General features: G+C 37.1%; 1 protein-coding gene across 1 annotated transcript in view; it reads left to right on the top strand.

Annotated features, from left to right (window-relative positions):
- Window positions 1-2,862: 2,862 nt before the first annotated feature.
- NSF (AAA-type ATPase family protein) overlaps window positions 2,863-16,539 on the top strand; it is a 32,710-nt gene continuing 19,033 nt past the window's right edge. Inside the window, exons 1-13 of the mRNA XM_089135640.1 lie at window positions 2,863-3,209; window positions 4,566-4,661; window positions 4,776-4,857; window positions 5,127-5,177; window positions 9,231-9,401; window positions 9,556-9,710; window positions 9,814-9,922; window positions 11,553-11,652; window positions 11,730-11,785; window positions 12,061-12,126; window positions 12,252-12,334; window positions 12,903-13,036; window positions 13,677-13,887. Coding sequence (XP_088991766.1) covers window positions 3,019-3,209; window positions 4,566-4,661; window positions 4,776-4,857; window positions 5,127-5,177; window positions 9,231-9,401; window positions 9,556-9,710; window positions 9,814-9,922; window positions 11,553-11,652; window positions 11,730-11,785; window positions 12,061-12,126; window positions 12,252-12,334; window positions 12,903-13,036; window positions 13,677-13,887 — 1,505 coding nt within the window. The 5' untranslated portion in view covers window positions 2,863-3,018. The remainder of the gene's footprint in view (window positions 3,210-4,565; window positions 4,662-4,775; window positions 4,858-5,126; window positions 5,178-9,230; window positions 9,402-9,555; window positions 9,711-9,813; window positions 9,923-11,552; window positions 11,653-11,729; window positions 11,786-12,060; window positions 12,127-12,251; window positions 12,335-12,902; window positions 13,037-13,676; window positions 13,888-16,539) is intronic.

Here is a 16,539-nt window from a genome sequence, read left to right as displayed (position 1 = left end):
ATTGTCTCGTGGAGAGAATGAAGCAGAAGTCCATGGTGAAACAAAGTCTGAAACAAAGCCCAAAGCATAACGTTGAGGGTGAAAACAAGATTTCGCATTATGACCTGGACGATCACAGATCTGGCAAAATAGGTAAGCACCATGATGACCTCCATTACGCCCTCCAGAAGATGCAAAACGGCCACCAGAGGAGCGATTGTTAAAAGAGCGAGAAGTAGAACCACCGCGAGACATGCGAGAAGCAGAGGTAGTCGCCACTTGAGCAGTAATATTGGTAAGATCTTGCAAAGCGGAGGATAACCGCATCTCTTCGCAATAGAGAAGACCATATAGATCAGAAATCTTAATCGGAGTGTCGCGAGTAGTGACCGAGGTCGCAAATGCCTGATACTCAGAGCTTAAACCACCAAGAATGAATAACACCAAATCCGAATCAGAGACCGGCTGAGATGCAAGGGCAAGAGCATTAGAAATCTTCTTGAGTTTGAGCAAATAGTCAGCCATTGAATCACAACCCTTCTTAACATGATGGAGTTGCATATGCAACTGCATAATCCTCGCTTGAGAAGACGAAGCAAACGCAGGGGACAACGCAGCCCAAACCTCAGCAGAGGTGCGAAGACTGACAACTTGTGAATGAACAGGCTCCATGAGACTTGACAAAATCCAACTGAGAAGAGTTTGATCTTGATACTGCCAAGCTAGAAAATCAGGATTTGCGACTGGTGAAGGCGAATCAGGATTCCAAAACGGTGAAGGTGTAGGGTTTGTACCATCAATCAAACCCATCAGGCCAGAGCTTCTAAGCAAATGAAGAATCTGTCTCTGCCAAACAAGATAGTTTTCAGAAGTTAACTGAATTGAAAGAAAATGATGGATATTAGAAAATCCCACTGACAGAGAAGGAGAACCAGACGGAGGCGCCATGGATGGAGCGGAAGCAGACATAACCGAATCAGAAGCCATTTAGGGCAAGAAAAACCAAGAACTGAGCAAGAAAGTAGGAAGAGAAGAGAAAAGAAGAGAGAGCGCAGATGAGCAGGGACAAAAAAGACCTCAAGAGCGAACCATAGGTAATGATACCATGTTAAGTAAGTAAACCCGAAATCTCAATATGAGATCACAATCTTATATTTATAGAATATAACAACTGTAAAATTATAAGGAAAATAATACGAATATGCTATACTCTAATATCCAAGCACTCTAATAGCGATGGATATGTTTGTAAATCATGTGCTCCTTAAGTTTCTTGTGGATTTGGGAACCTGGTCATTATGGGAGGTGAAAATTGCACAATCACTTGAACAAACACTTTCCCATTTCGTGAAGACTTTTGTGTTGGTTTTCTCGACCAAAAAACATCAAGGAAGCAACTTTGTGATTAACTTCTCATGCTATGTTCCCCATCTCTTAGCTCTGCGCTTTCATGTTTATACATATAAACGAGATAGATTCGAGCATTTCCCACTTTACCAAATCAATCCAGAGTACACACATCCATATGATTCGGTCACCTATGGTTATCTTTAATTATCCCTTTCTAATATTTTACTCACCTTTTATTTTCTCCCTTGTTCTCTGTTTTACTACCCTCTTCTTTCCATGTTCACCCATCAATCAATCCTTTTGATTATGTTTTTTCTGCAGAAAACCTATCCAATTTGGGTTTTGGTTTGGTTAGTCAATGGAAATCACGATTCCGTTCTTCCTACTCCTGATGATAATCTGAAATACTTGTAAGAACTTGGCATCACCCACTTCAAGTGCTCTGAAGACGGAATGTTCGGTGTGCTTATGCAAGTTTGAAGAAGAAGATGAGATGCGAGCATATGTTCCACAAGGTCTGCTTAGACAGATGGGTTGGATTTCAACAACATGTCCCCTTTGAAATCCTAGGGCTAGGCTCAGATTTTTCTCTACACCTTCTGATGATATAAACTCAAAGAGAACCGAGTACCAAAAAAAACTCAAAGAGAACCGAGTACCCAAGTCAGAATTTAATTTTTTTTTGGGTCTAACACTAAACATATTTCATTAAGTAAGGGCCTGTTTGGTTACGTGAATTCATTAATCTGAGATTTATACCCGTTTGGTTGTGAAAATCTCTGGATTCATGAAATCTAGAGATTCATCTTTTTACATTAAAAACGTGAATCTGTAGATTTATGGGTATGGGGTAGAATTTAGAGATTTCATTACCACTATAAAAACACTATACATTTGTGCATTTTACATAACTCACATTGACCAAATATTTTTTTTAGAATGAATCCACAAATTTTATTTCACAACCAAACAGTTAATTTCATGAATTATGACTCTATAGATTTGAAATCTACAGATTTAAAATTTTTAGATATCTGAAATCTCCAGACTCATATAACCAAACAGGCCCTAAAGCAGTTTAAGGTCATAGACCCAATACACAATAAGTACGGTGAAACAATAAAAGCCGGTGAAATCTCCCACCAGTGCCTAAAAAGTTTGAAATTGTTTGCTCCTTTAGCAAGGAAGGCAGAATCCTATTTTAGCACCAAGAAATCGAAGGCTCGACCGTAATTGAGGTCAGATTTTGTAAATTTACAAAATTAAAATTTTAAACTTTTAAAATATAAAAATAAAGAATTATATTTATAAATGAATCTTCCAATTTAATTCTCAAGGGTTCAATTTTATTTTGATTACGTCGCACGATCAGAATCTTGGCAGCCGCCAGCAGCAGCTGGTGCAGATAAAAATGTATACGATGGCACCTCCTCAGTCTTCTGATATCATCGTTGAAATGACATCATTGCCCTCACATGTACGCTATTGTGCTCGATCGTGCAGTGCCGCCTTGCTGGAGAACCTCTCCCCAAATTTAAATACAGAATTTGCTCTTGTAATCTTCCAACCGAAGACTTCTCCGTGTTGTCTGAATTCCAGAATTTTTCATTTCTTAATATCGAAGCAAATTGCTAATTCATCACCCTAGAATAAAGATTAGTATCGCTGGTCACTTCTCGGTTTGCTCCAATGGCGGGAAGATTCGGATTTGGCTCTTCGGCAAATGCTCCGATGATGATGACCGTTACGACCACCCCAGCTGCAGATCTAGCGCTTACGAATTTTGCTTATTGTTCCGCTTCAGATCTTCGAAAGTTTTCGGTCCCTGGATCTACTCTTCATCTTGCATTGGTTGCTGACGTCTTTACTCTCTCTCTACGATATCCTTGAATTCATTTACGGTTGTCTTTCAGTGTATTTTATGCTTTCAGTTGCTAATTCTTTCAATTTAGTATGTCATTTGGATGCCCAAATTATTAGTGTTTTTATGGTTTAATTAACTTGAGATCGTTTGGTAGGGTTGCAATGTCGTTAGGAAAGCAGAATCCCCAACTCCAGTCATCAAAATTTGGATGCTTCAGCTGTCTTTTTATGTACGATTCTTTTGAAAATTGCTTTTTTGATTGACTATTTTATACTTAATTGATTGCTACGTGTGTGATCCCCACTATAAATTAGGAAGTAATTCTTTGGAAACATGTGAAATATTTTCACTTAAAAATGAAAAAGATCCACCTAAGAAAAATGGTAAGGATTCATGACGATTTTATTTAGTATTCTTAGAAGAGTTGAATCCCACTACAATTAGTACAGAGAATTATCGAAGACAGTTCAAGAGGTAAACTTCTAGGTTAGTAGGTTTATAGGAGCTTTGGGTATGATACCTGAAGCATGGTAGATAACCTGTAGTGTAAGAAAACTTAAACACGGTCATTTTTCAGTTCCTATATAGCTCATTAGGTATCATACCTGTGTGTCTCATTGTATATATACAACAACAACGACAAGAAGCCTTGTCCCAACTAAATGGGGTCACTGTTTCTCCATTTTTTTTTTATATGTTATATGTTGTTTGTAAATCTGACTCTGTTGGTGACTTTCAAGCTGTCTGTGAGCAAGGAAAAGGAGGACTCAATGGTAGAGGAGGAATGCAGGATTCTGAGGTGACTCAAATAGTTAGGTTAAGGATTTTACAAATTGAGTTAGTTGAATTATCTGTTCCATAATTAAATGCTCAAGGAGTCTGTGTGAGCCCTGTGCATAGCATGTGTTTGTCATTAACACTTGCTTTGTTCATCTTTCCTCCTCCCAGGTTGTGTTTGTTTTAGATTCATGAATCATGTTCTTTACTCTCTGCACAATTCAGTTTAGTGGGCTAGTTGTTTTGTTTTCTACTGACTACCATTCTAAGTATATATCCATCCCAAAGAAAAGTTTTTGTATTCAGCTTTTATGTTGTAATGGATGGATAACTGGTGGATCCACCATAGCAAAATTTTGAAAGGAGGTAACCAATGCATGGGGCTCCCACCACTGCGGGATCTGGGGAGTGTCACAATGCAACAGCCTTATTTGTGAGATGCTGTTTACCAACTTGAACCTGTGATTGCTAGGTCATGATGGGGTGAGCCTACATTGTGCCAAGGTCCGCCCTCTTAGAGAAAATATTTGAAGAAACTTAAAAGTATTATAGTGAAGTTCCTTTTGAAAAATGCTGATCCTTGACTAAGACATACTGCCCATGAAGCTGTACGTGATGGTTATATTGCCTTGAATGCCATCCAACGTCGTCATGCTAGAGTTTCTACTGGAGACACGGTATCTGCGAGCAGGTTAGTTATCTACTCCTTAAATCTATCTATTTTCATTTAAGCATGTTTTAGTTGTTTTTTATTGCTATACCTTTGTGCAGTCTCCTAATTGTTTTGTGCAAATGCTGTATGTAGATTTGTCCCACCTGACAATTTCAACTTGGCATTGCTTACGTTGGAGTTGGAATTTGTGAAGAAAGGAACAAAAAGTGAACAGGTATGGTTTCTATTGGATGACACTACTTTTATCAATATAATATTCAACTTATAGAGGATAGAAAGGAGGAAGAGGTATTTCTGTATGTTTAATATGTTATATCTTAGTCTTTTAGCTATTCAGTCTTGTTATGCAGCTTGCTGCTCAATTCACTTGTGTGCTTGATTTCTTGTGTTGAGGCATGCAAATTGCCTAACTTGTCCTTCCAGTATAAATAAAAGTTGATTATGGAGGTTCTAGGACTCAAATAGAATACTACTCTTTTGCAGATTGATGCTGTTCTTTTGACACAACAACTGAAGAAGAGATTTTGTGATCAGGTAGAAATTTCATGTGATGTTGAATTCTCTTTCTTGCTTTTTTCCCCTGATATTTTATATGCACGTATTTGACCTATTCTTGTGAACAATTTTTAGTCACTTATAGTTATTGAAAATGTCATGTTTTTTTCTGCATTGAACATAGTTGCAGCTATAAGCAAGGTTTAATGCATCGGTATTGGGTTGTCATATGGGAAGAGAGATTTTAACTGACATAGTATTGTCTTGGACATATGCAAGATATGCTAAAGAAATAATGGAAATATTTAGATGCACAAGGAGTTCCACTTTTGGGGCAATTTTTTTCTTCTAATTATGATATATATGGAAATATTAAAGATGCACATGGAGTTACACTTTTGGGACAAAAACACATTATTAGTTAGTGATATAATTTGTATCATCATAATAAACACTAAAATGTAGAACAATGTACAACGAGATAGTGGATTAATTTGAATTGATACAAAAGGCGAGGATTCTTACATGTTGTAATAGTCTATTGAAATGAAGAGCAATGTTTTAAGAAACACTGAAATCTTGGCAAAATTTTGCCTCAATTTCAGTGTTTCGGTCCAGCTGAATGAAACTAGGGCCAAAAATGAAAAAGTTCGAAATTTTTGTTGAAATTTCGGCAAAATTTCATTGGCAGTCCTACCTTATGACCCTTTCTTTAATTTATGAGGATGATACTACCTACAGAAGGAAACTGTTAGACTATACGGAGCACTATATGGGTTTGATGACATGGGTTGAGTATGTCCATCGTTAGGAAAGGCAGGCCTACAAGGTTGAGATCATGGAGCTACCACGGCCCAACAACTATTATTAGGTTATTTATAGGTGTGATGTGTATAGTAAATTTGTAATTTGTAATTCATTCATATACGGTTATGTTAACACTTATACTATTTTAACCGTGTACTACTAACTACTGACTTCTACACTTTACTTGACTACTTGAATATTAAATTTTAGTTGTTATCTCTTTCTCTCTCTCTCTCTCTCTCTCTCTCTCTCTTCTTCTTCTTCTTCTTCTTCTTCTTTTTTTTTTTGTGCATTTTAATAAAGATTTTAGTGTTCTTTTGCATCATATCCATATTTACATTGGTTAAAATTCATGTTCCAGACTTCCAGTTTTGCCTACATACATTTGGGCATGTGTTGGTCAAGAACGCCACTTTGGCTTAGGTTTGAGGCAAAAATAAGACTCCTAGTATGTTTATTGGCCTCAAATTAGGTTGGAAACCAGGCTAGAATGACCCCAAAACCCCACCGAAACTTAAGGTTAAAATCTGAAAAAAGATTTTGCCAAAATTTCAGAATTACTGAGGTTGCCAAAATTTTGCTCCTTTGAGTACAAATCCTTGCAAAGTATCAATTTTGTGCATTAATTAATTTAGTTTTACCTATGCCTTCTGATTTATAATAGAAAGTAGGATTGAGGCCATGATTTGAAAGCATGATTAAGTTTTTAAAGACTTACATTTTCTTGTTTATGAGATCTATTTCAATCTTTGATCTTTGCTTGTTGAATGACGTGAGGTAAATTTGTGGCACCTTTTGAACCATAATTAAGTGTAGATTATAGAACCTCCAACTTTAATTCTTTGAAGAAGGCAAGTTTTGAGTCTTGATTGGGATTCCACTCTCCTTTTCCAACAAATGACTCTGTATTGAGTTTGATAATCCATGGGCCTTCAATGGCAGCATCCGCTTGTGGTTATTTGTATGGGAATGGGTAATGGTCATGACATCAATGGTGCAGATTGAGTCGGATCAACTAGGGGCCAGTCTTCCAGAATCTCAATTTAAACGTTAGGATTTTAGTGTTTAAGGGTCTTGGGTAGTTGATTGGGTACACAATAATATAGGTTATATTCGTTCAATGGGGATGAAATATGTAGAAAACTTAGGTGATGACATATGAGGGTGATCCCTAAAGCTTGAGACAATTCAAACGGTTAGATTGGTGTAGATCTAAGTTGGAAATTTGGGATTGTTGGAAGTATAAAATAGGAAGTAAAAAATTAAATTAAAAAAGAAGAAGTTTAGGGTTGGGGAATTTTGAAGTAGGAGACTAGATAAAGAAGAATTGGGTTTGGGATAATTGAACTTACCTTTGTTGAAGATATTCTTGAACATTAGGTTGAATGAGAAAATATCTTCTTGGGAGAAGAAAAGAATATCAGGATGAATCGAGAAATATATTATTGGGAGAATAAAAAGAATAAGAGAGGATAAGATACCACATTAGGAGAGAGTGAGAAAGGGGGAGATGCTATATTGTGCCTCACCAGCAGCATACTGAATACTCGAAATTGTATTCATTTATTCATCTCCAACTGGTGGAGATGCATTACATATATGTAGATGTTCTAAAATTCTTAATTTGACACACGAAAGGACTCATAATCCCTCTGGAAGACTCAATAAGGTAAGTAAAATCAAGAAAAAAGAACTAAGTGTCCTAGTCTAACTCCAACATTAAATCAAATATTGAATTTAACACCTACTCCCGTGTACCATCATTATCCCCACTTTATGGGCTTATAAATTACGTGCATTACATCAATAAACCCAAAAATAAGAAGCGTAATATCCATAAAACCAGTCCATGGCCAAACTTAAGTATTTCGAAGCCCAATTGACCCTTTTGGACATTCTTTACTACATCGTTCAAAGCATGGTAAAAGATATTGCTCTCAATCGAGATCTCGCCACCCTGAAAAACCAAGATCTTAATTGAGATGGCAAGATCTCGGTTGAGATATGCCATTTTTTTGGGCGTCAACTCGGTGACCCATCTCACTGGGGGTTTTAGGGTCCCGGTCGGGCTGAAATTTAGTATTAAGCCTATTTAAGGCCTTTTGAACACACTAGTGGCCTTGGATTTGTGAGAAAATAACCCAAAGTATGATTTCTAAGTCTTCCCATAGTGTGAAATGCTGTGGGATTAGGGAATGCAAGGTTATACAACATGTGATATAGAACCTTTAAGGGCATATAAATGAAAAGTAAGTGTATCAAATATATCAAATAACTTAAATGTCATCAAATTCCATCCATATGAGTATCACAATCTCAACTTTCGAGAATTGGATGATAAAATTCTACAACCATTAGAAGTGCTATATAAGTCATTAACACATAAGTTCATAAGACAAGCAGAAAATGACTGATCTTCTTTTGATGTTGTAGATGTGCTAAGAGTTGTTACAAGTGAAAATCAGCTGAAATCCACAAAAAATGGGGCAAAAATTGAGAGTTTCAGTGAAATATGAGGCGAGATATGGTGAGATCTTGAGCAAGATTTCCCATTTTGCAGAACTCGATCTTGCACAAACCAAGACATCTCGCGAGATCTCCCACCATGGGTCAAAGCTTAGATTAATGAGAGTGGTGCTGGCTAGGTCTCTTGGTAGCTTTAGGGTGTCAAGGTGATGCCTTGCCTTATTGGATGTCAGTAACTCGAGTTCTAGGCTGCTGGCTATGCCTTTCACTGTTTCATATTTTTCCATTTCCATATAGGATAAAATCCTTTTCCGAGATCTTTTTATTTGGTGGTATACTTGATTTAATGCATGTCATTCATGGAATCATTGAATCTCAAAACTTGCTATACTGTTGTATCTGCCTAAGCCGCTTCGTCAAGTATCTGAGAAGAAAAATTTCTTGATGCTTTAAGTATGCAATGTATTTTGTATTTTTGTGCTATTTATCAGCCAGTTTATAGTTATTTGGGTCCCTTTTCAATGCTTTCATGGCATTGTTGTATAAATAATTAGATATCTTTAAAACCTGAGTTCCAGATTACATCTGTTTCTGGTTTTTTGGTTCCAACACCCAACGCCCTCTGCTAAGCGACCATGTAAACATTACAGCTTTATCTCATGTAGTTTTGTGGTCTCCTTGTTCCTAACCTTTCTCCCTTTGTTGTTTTACTTTATTATAGTAGCGAACATTTACTTGAATACTGATTACATTGTTACTTTATGGTTAGCCTATTCAGTTGCTGGGTATCCATCTAAAAAATGCTTTTATGTGGTGCAGGTCATGACTGAAGGACAGAGGGCATCATTTGAATATCATGGGAACAACTATATATTTACTGTTACTCGTGCTAATGTGGAGGGTCAGGAAAAATCTAATGGCCCTGAAAGAGGGATGATAACAAGCGATACATATATAATTTTTGAAGCATCAAATGGCAGTGGCATAAAGGTCATCTTATGTTCTTTAATCTTTTCTTTTTCAATGGTTAGCTTGATGTTTCATTGGTGAAACTCTTATCAAGTTATCATATTAAGCTGACTTGGAAAATGGATTTAAACAAGGATTTATTCTGTTGATTACCTTCTTAAACCAAATTTTACAGATTGTCAATCAACGAGAAGCTGCCAGCAGCAAAATCTTTAAGCACAAAGAGTTTAATCTTCAGTCCCTGGGTATAGGCGGTTTAAGTGCGGAATTTGCGGATATATTTAGAAGAGCGTTTGCCTCACGTGTTTTTCCTGCCCATGTGGCCAATAAGTAATTTATACTTATAACTAGTTTAAAACTTCCTCATTCTAAACGGTTGCTTTCTATTATTTCATTATTGCTATTCTCATTTATAAAGCTTTTGATGTTCCAGAATGGGCATTAAACATGTGAAGGGAATGCTGCTCCATGGGCCTCCTGGCACAGGGAAGACTCTTATTGCACGTCAGATTGGGAAAATGTTAAATGGAAGGGAACCAAAGGTATAGGGATGACTGAATTTTTTTTTTTCTCACATGGTAATTGAATGAGTAAATATGCATGCAAATTGATGGATCTTTCTAAGGTGGATTCAAATGCTTTATAAATTTCTATTTCTAAGTGATCTAGACCCCATGTTCTTAATTTAAATGTCACAAAGGTGTACTGGCTCCAGTGCTCAACTGCATTGTGGATCATTTCCTGTGTTAGCAGTTTCTGGCATCGCTGTTTGTAGTGGTAGTTATTAGTCATTGAAAGATTAGAGAATACATATTATTAGAAAATATATATTTTGGAGGGAATTCCTACATTTTCAGTAGAAGACCAGTGAGGTGCGCTTTGGCTAAACATCCTCCTCTCTGACCATGATGATGGCCTATATTACTTGTTCTTGACCATTCATTTTGATTCATACTTCTTTACAGTATCTTCCCTATGTTATCTCTCTTTGGGTGTATGGTTGAAGGAAATCCATCTCATTCTGTCTTTTTATTGAGACTTTTTTTGTGTGTGTGTGTCTCCCCACGTATATAACTATTCACCAGCTAATTCTCATTAATACATGTAATATGAAGAATTCATATTTATTAATAACTACTAATATGTTTTATTTCTGAAACAAAATGAATAAAAACTTCAAACTTGAAGAGAATCTTCAAATTAGGTAGAGTCTGGTCAGCCTTGGACATCCATTTAGGTGATGACTCCTTAAATATAGGAAAATACTGCCCTTACTAACCCAAAAATGCTCACCTATGCTTTAGATCACAGAGACAAACAAGCTCTACATCGGCATAGCTTCAACAAAATCAATACCTTGTCTGCTGCAGAGGTAACCAAACTCAGCTGCTAGGTTTTGGAACCACTTCCCCTGCTAAAAGTAGGAATACTCTAAGGCTTGAGCCAAGGCTTTCTTCATCATGTGAACCACCTGACTTTTGAAGTGCAGCTTATGAGCCGGCAAAATGTTTGCCAAGTGGCATGGTAAAAGGTCTTGATTTGAGGAGAATCTGTTGGAATTTGATAATAGACAGTATAGGTGTGATTTATAATTAGGTATGGCAAATATTAAAACGTAGCACCTAATGTTTTTCCTGAATTTTCTATAGGTAAATGAATAGTCATTGAATCAGTTAGAATCCCCCCCCCTCAAACAAAGAGGGAAAAAAAAGAAAAAAAGAAAAGAAAAAAGAGAGGACGTGTGAGCCTCATAATAGTGGGGATCAGGGATGAATTTTGAACCAAAAGTTTATTATTTTTGGCTTCTTAATAATTGAAATAGATGTTATTTCACCTGCTTCTTTATTGTTCTTAATAATATTGGCACCTTAGCTGCTACTGTTGCTTTCTTCTAGATGTCACCATTGCATGCTAATATGTCTTCTGATTTTCATCACCACTTGTTGTTTACATGTGCACTTCATAAAAGTGGAGATCCGGGATGAATTATTAACCAAAAGTTTATTATTTTTGTCTTTTTTAATAATTGAAATAGATGTTATTTCATCTGCTTCTTTATTGTTCTTAATAATATTGGCACCATAGCTGCTACAGTTGCTTTCTTCTAGATGTCACCATTGAATGCTGATATGTCATCTGATTTTCATCATCACTTATTGTTTTTGACTCTAGGTTGTTAATGGGCCCGAAGTACTTAGCAAGTTTGTTGGTGAAACTGAAAAGAATGTACGTGATTTATTTGCTGATGCTGAGAATGACCAAAGGGCTCGTGGTAAGTAAGGTTTGGATGGAAAATAGAGCTATGGATCATTATTTTCACTGTATAATACTCTACTCTATTATTTTCAGGGGATGAGAGTGACTTGCATGTTATCATTTTTGATGAAATTGATGCCATTTGTAAGGTAGGAGATTGTACAAGCACAACTCTATCTTAAGTACCCTACTTCATTCATATTGTATTGATTTTGTTTAATGGCATGCTGAATTAATTTGATTAATTTTTAATTTCTGGTGATGAAATTTATGTGAAGTTGAGTGACCGTTAAAATTTTTTCAGTGGTTTTAACTCACTCAAGTGGTCCATCTTTGATAGATATGAGGTTCCTTTTGAACATTCATCTATCACTTACATGAGAGTTTGTATGGTTAGTGATTGGTTTCTATTCTGAATATGCAGTCAAGAGGATCAACCAGAGATGGTACTGGAGTTCATGATAGCATTGTGAACCAGCTCCTTACTAAGGTCAGTGTCAACTTTCATCAAGTTTTTTCACCTCTTAATGGAAATGTGGAAATCTCCCCACCACATAAACCTCATTTTTGGCAATATACCTCCTCACTATACTTAGAAAATGGAACTGTTTTCAGATAGACGGTGTCGAGGCTTTGAATAATGTCTTACTAATTGGGATGACAAACAGAAAGGATTTGCTTGATGAAGCTCTTTTGAGGTAACCTCCTTCACCCTCTTATCGTCTCTGCATTTGCTTCCTGTATTGGCAAAATTTGCTTAATGAGATTGCTTGATACTTGATAGAATAAATATTTTTCCAAATTTGTGCACTGTAGTTAATGGCATATATATACCCTTAAAAAAAGAAAGAAAAAAAGAAAGAAAGAAAGCGGTGTAATTTGATATATAGTATGTTGCATTAGTGCTACTTGTTGGGGGTGGTATCCTTCTAAGTAAGTTTGTATGAGATAACCTTTTTTGGTTTTTATTTCTAAAGAGGGAAGAATTACACGTGTTCGTGTTGGTTCTTTGTCACTATCCTCTAAAAATTGGGTTGGATACTACTTATTTTGCTTGAGTAAATTTTTATTACATGAAAAGGAAGGAAGAAAAGAGTCAAGTGTAGAAACTGTAGAATTCTTTATTTACATGTTCAAATTGAATTTTTTACATGGTCAATAAACTGTTGTAAAGCTGCTTTAGTGGGACTTCTTTATAGATCATTCTATTAGATGCTCCATTTTTCTGATTCAGTTTCTTAAATTATTTGATTCTTCGCTTTGTAGACCTGGACGTTTGGAGGTTCATGTTGAAATAAGTCTTCCTGATGAGGCTGGCCGTTTACAGATTTTTCAAATTCATACGAACAAGATGAAAGAAAATTCCTTCATTTCTCCAGATGTCGACCTTCAAGAGCTTGGTATGTGTTTCAGGAATTCAATTTATTACCTGGTCCATTTATTCAGTGACTTTTATTGTGCCTCTGTCTTTTATCGTGTTGCATGTTGTTGGACAGTTTTCTTCTTTACCTTTTGTTGTTGTCATTGCACCTCTATTTTCCTCCCTAAGATGCAGATTATGTTTCTTCTGGTTAATTTCTTCATGGGCTAGCCTTTTATATATTGTCAAAAGGTTCTGATACTCCTTCATGATCCTCACAAGAAAATACTTATCCTAGAAAGAGGCATATTTTTCCTTTGGTTATTCATTATCTAGATTATCTTTTACAAGCATGCTTGGGAAGTGCTTAGTGGAAAAAAATGGATTAGGTGATGCCTTGTTATTCTTCATCTATTCAGTCCTCCTACTAAAAGTACCATTGTCTCCTTTGGTTCTGTCCTTTCTTGAATTAGATTAAACAGATATGAATTTTATTATTGGATAGTATAAAATCAGCTTTGGATGTACTCTTATATTACTTTAGGAAATGAACCTTGTGATCTTTATGCATGGATGATTTTGCTATACCAACCATTATTTCCACTGTGAGAACGACTAGGCATAATTTTGAGGACACTAACTCCTTGTTCAATTTCTTAAAACTCTTCATCTGGATAAAGCGGCTCGGACTAAGAACTACAGTGGAGCTGAAATTGAGGGTGTTGTAAAAAGTGCCGTATCATTTGCCCTGAACCGACAACTAAACCTGGATGATCTTACCCAGCAAGTTGATGAGGAGAGCATAAAAGTAACCATGGGTGATTTTCTTCATGCAATTCAAGAAATCCGCCCTGCATTTGGAGCCTCCACAGATGACCTTGAACGGCGCAGGTATATTTCATTTGCACAGTTAAAAAATGTGAAAATAAACTTGATGGTTTGCTAAAAAATGGTACTTTGTTCAATATTCTGCTTGAAATTTCAAAATACTGTAAAATTTTCTTATTGAAGTTAAATATTTGGAGAACATGGGATTTTTTCCCTGAACTATAGGAAATCTTAACATGCAGTTGATCACCATAAAGAAATTGAACATCTGTCGTTCAAGGATGGCATCCAACCAAGTATGTTACTGTGAGTCCCTTAGAGCCGAGGAGAGCAGTAGTAGAGTGAATCACATGGAATTCAAATACTTCGTGACCTATCCTAAATTAATTTAATATTTACTTTTCTGGTTTTTAGATCTATGAAGTAAGGATACCATTTGATTCCATCTTCCGTGAGAAAACAGGATATAGGTAGTTAGATCTAAGAAAGGTTTATTATATCTGAATATTATGTGTTTGTGATGTAACCATTATTCTAGGGGTTAGGGTTTTGTGATTGTTTCCCTAGAATTAAGATTAGCCTGGAATCCTTTCTTCTTGAGACCAAAAAAATTAACAAATCTAGGAATGGGATGGATCAAATTGTTAAATTTAGGATTTTGGGAAGAATGAGGATTAACAAAACCTAAATGGGTTGCAAAATTTGGTTAGCAGAGAAATGTGGGATAGATTTAAGGTTTTGTTGATGAGGTATGAGATGATCTAAGATAGGTAGGAAAAGGAATGGGGTGAATTTGGTTCTATATGGGTATTGTTTGAGATAGAGCTGGGAAATTTGATATGGGTAAGTTTTGGAATGTTTAAGGTTTTAACAAATTCTTATGGGCTGGTTTTGAGATTTCTAAAGTCACTACAGGTTGTAACAAAGAAGCATGGGGTGTGTTTAGTGATACCTAGTCTTACCCTAGGGTGATCAAGGAAGCCTGTGGTTAGGTAAGAGAGGGTTTCTGTGGATCTTGAAAAATTCTTGGGCATTCTCTTGATCTTTCTCTTTTTTTCTTCTTTGCTTTCTTTCTTCATTCTTTTCTTTTCTTTCTCTCTTTCCTTTCTGTTAGGACCCTAGGATGAGGCCATGTGGAATGAGGGTTAGTTAGGGTTATTTGAGATAATAAATAGAGGGAAAGAGGGAGGAGAGAATATGGAATGTTTTATGAGAGTTCTTGGGCAGCTGTAAGCTGAGGGACACCGTGAGGTGTGGGGGGTGTCTGGCACCATAGAAGCCAGTGTTATCTTGTTAAATTCTTGCATTCTTGTATTGATTTTGGGAAGTATTAGTAGGGTTTCATCAATTGGCATCAGAGCATTCACGATCCCAGGGAGGTAATGACACTGCCTTCATTTTCTGGCAAAGGAGAAAGTCAGAGATGGATTCTAGAAATTATGTTGTTTTGCTGGGAGAACCAAATCGAGGAAGAGAGTGGCGATCCAACATTTGGAAGGAGAGGCACTTGACTGGATCTATGGCAAGCACTTGATGGAATTTACCTGGACAAACTTCAAGAAGGCGTTGGTTAACGATTTCGGTAACGGGAAGGTTGCAACGAGTCCTATCGAATCTGTATTGATTCTTGGAGAGGAAGAATCGCAAAACCACTTTGTAAAATCAATAGATAAAGCGGTGGAAGTTGCAGCCGGTTGGGATGTGTCTAGCTAAGCATGGAGAAGAGAGAAGAGAGAGAGAGAAGTTCAGGTATCGATGCCTACCAGCCCAAAGTTGAGAAGGAGAGAGATCATGCCGATGATTCGAAGAAGAAGAAGGATCGAAGGACTCCAACAAAACTCGCTGGAAAGCTGGAAACGGCGGATGAAGTCTCTATTCGCAGAAATTGGGGAAGACGATGGTGGAGTTGGAGGGTTTTTAGGGTTGGTTTGGTTCACCCTAGACCGGGTTTTGGGTTGGTTTCACCCCTTAAGAGCCTAGGTTCTTCTAAATTGGGCCCAACTCAAGTACACTTATCCTCCCACATAGGGCCCAAACGAACCAAAAATAAAGATTGGGCCGCTTGGTTCCCAAAGAAACCTCCTTGGGCCCAACCTATCTCTTTAACCCCAAGCCCATCACATTTTATTAACCCATATTTCTTAATCCATTTCATTTTCAAGACCCAAAGCCCAATCTAGCCCATCAAACCAACGTCCCACCCATTTATCATAAGCCATAGTTTGTATTTGGACCCCACCCATTTAACACATCTATCATGGGCCTGGCCCGTTTTGTTACCCCAAAGTCCACTTCTTCTGATTTTTAATTTGGGCCCAATTAACTCAAACAGACCAAGGCTTAACCCAAGGCTCAGTTCAACCAACGATTCACCAAACCAGCGGTCCGACCTAGCCAAGAAGAGGAAAATCCATCGTCTTCAACCTCTGGACTGCAAAATGGAAAGGGAGGCGGCAACGATGGGGCCGCAGCGACTGAAGGGGAGATGCAATGCTCCATTACGGTGAAAAAAAAATAAAAATTTCCAGACCAAGTGCTTCGCTCCAAGTCTGATTTTGAGCAGTGGGTGTGTTATTCAGCCTGGGAGGATGATGTTGAATTGCTACAGTTATGCAGCACCATCAGATGACTAAACTTCAACAATTCCATCACCTTGAGGACAAGGTGATTTTCGAGGGGCCGGTAGTTGTTAGGACCCTAGGATGAGGCCATGTG

The sequence above is a fragment of the Hakea prostrata genome, chromosome 9 (genome assembly GCF_041222555.1).
Source record: "Hakea prostrata isolate BN-2017 chromosome 9, UWA_Hpros_2, whole genome shotgun sequence".
NCBI lineage: Eukaryota > Viridiplantae > Streptophyta > Magnoliopsida > Proteales > Proteaceae > Hakea > Hakea prostrata.
Note: the sequence above shows the minus strand (reverse complement) of the source record. Positions and strands in the feature narration are given on the sequence as shown.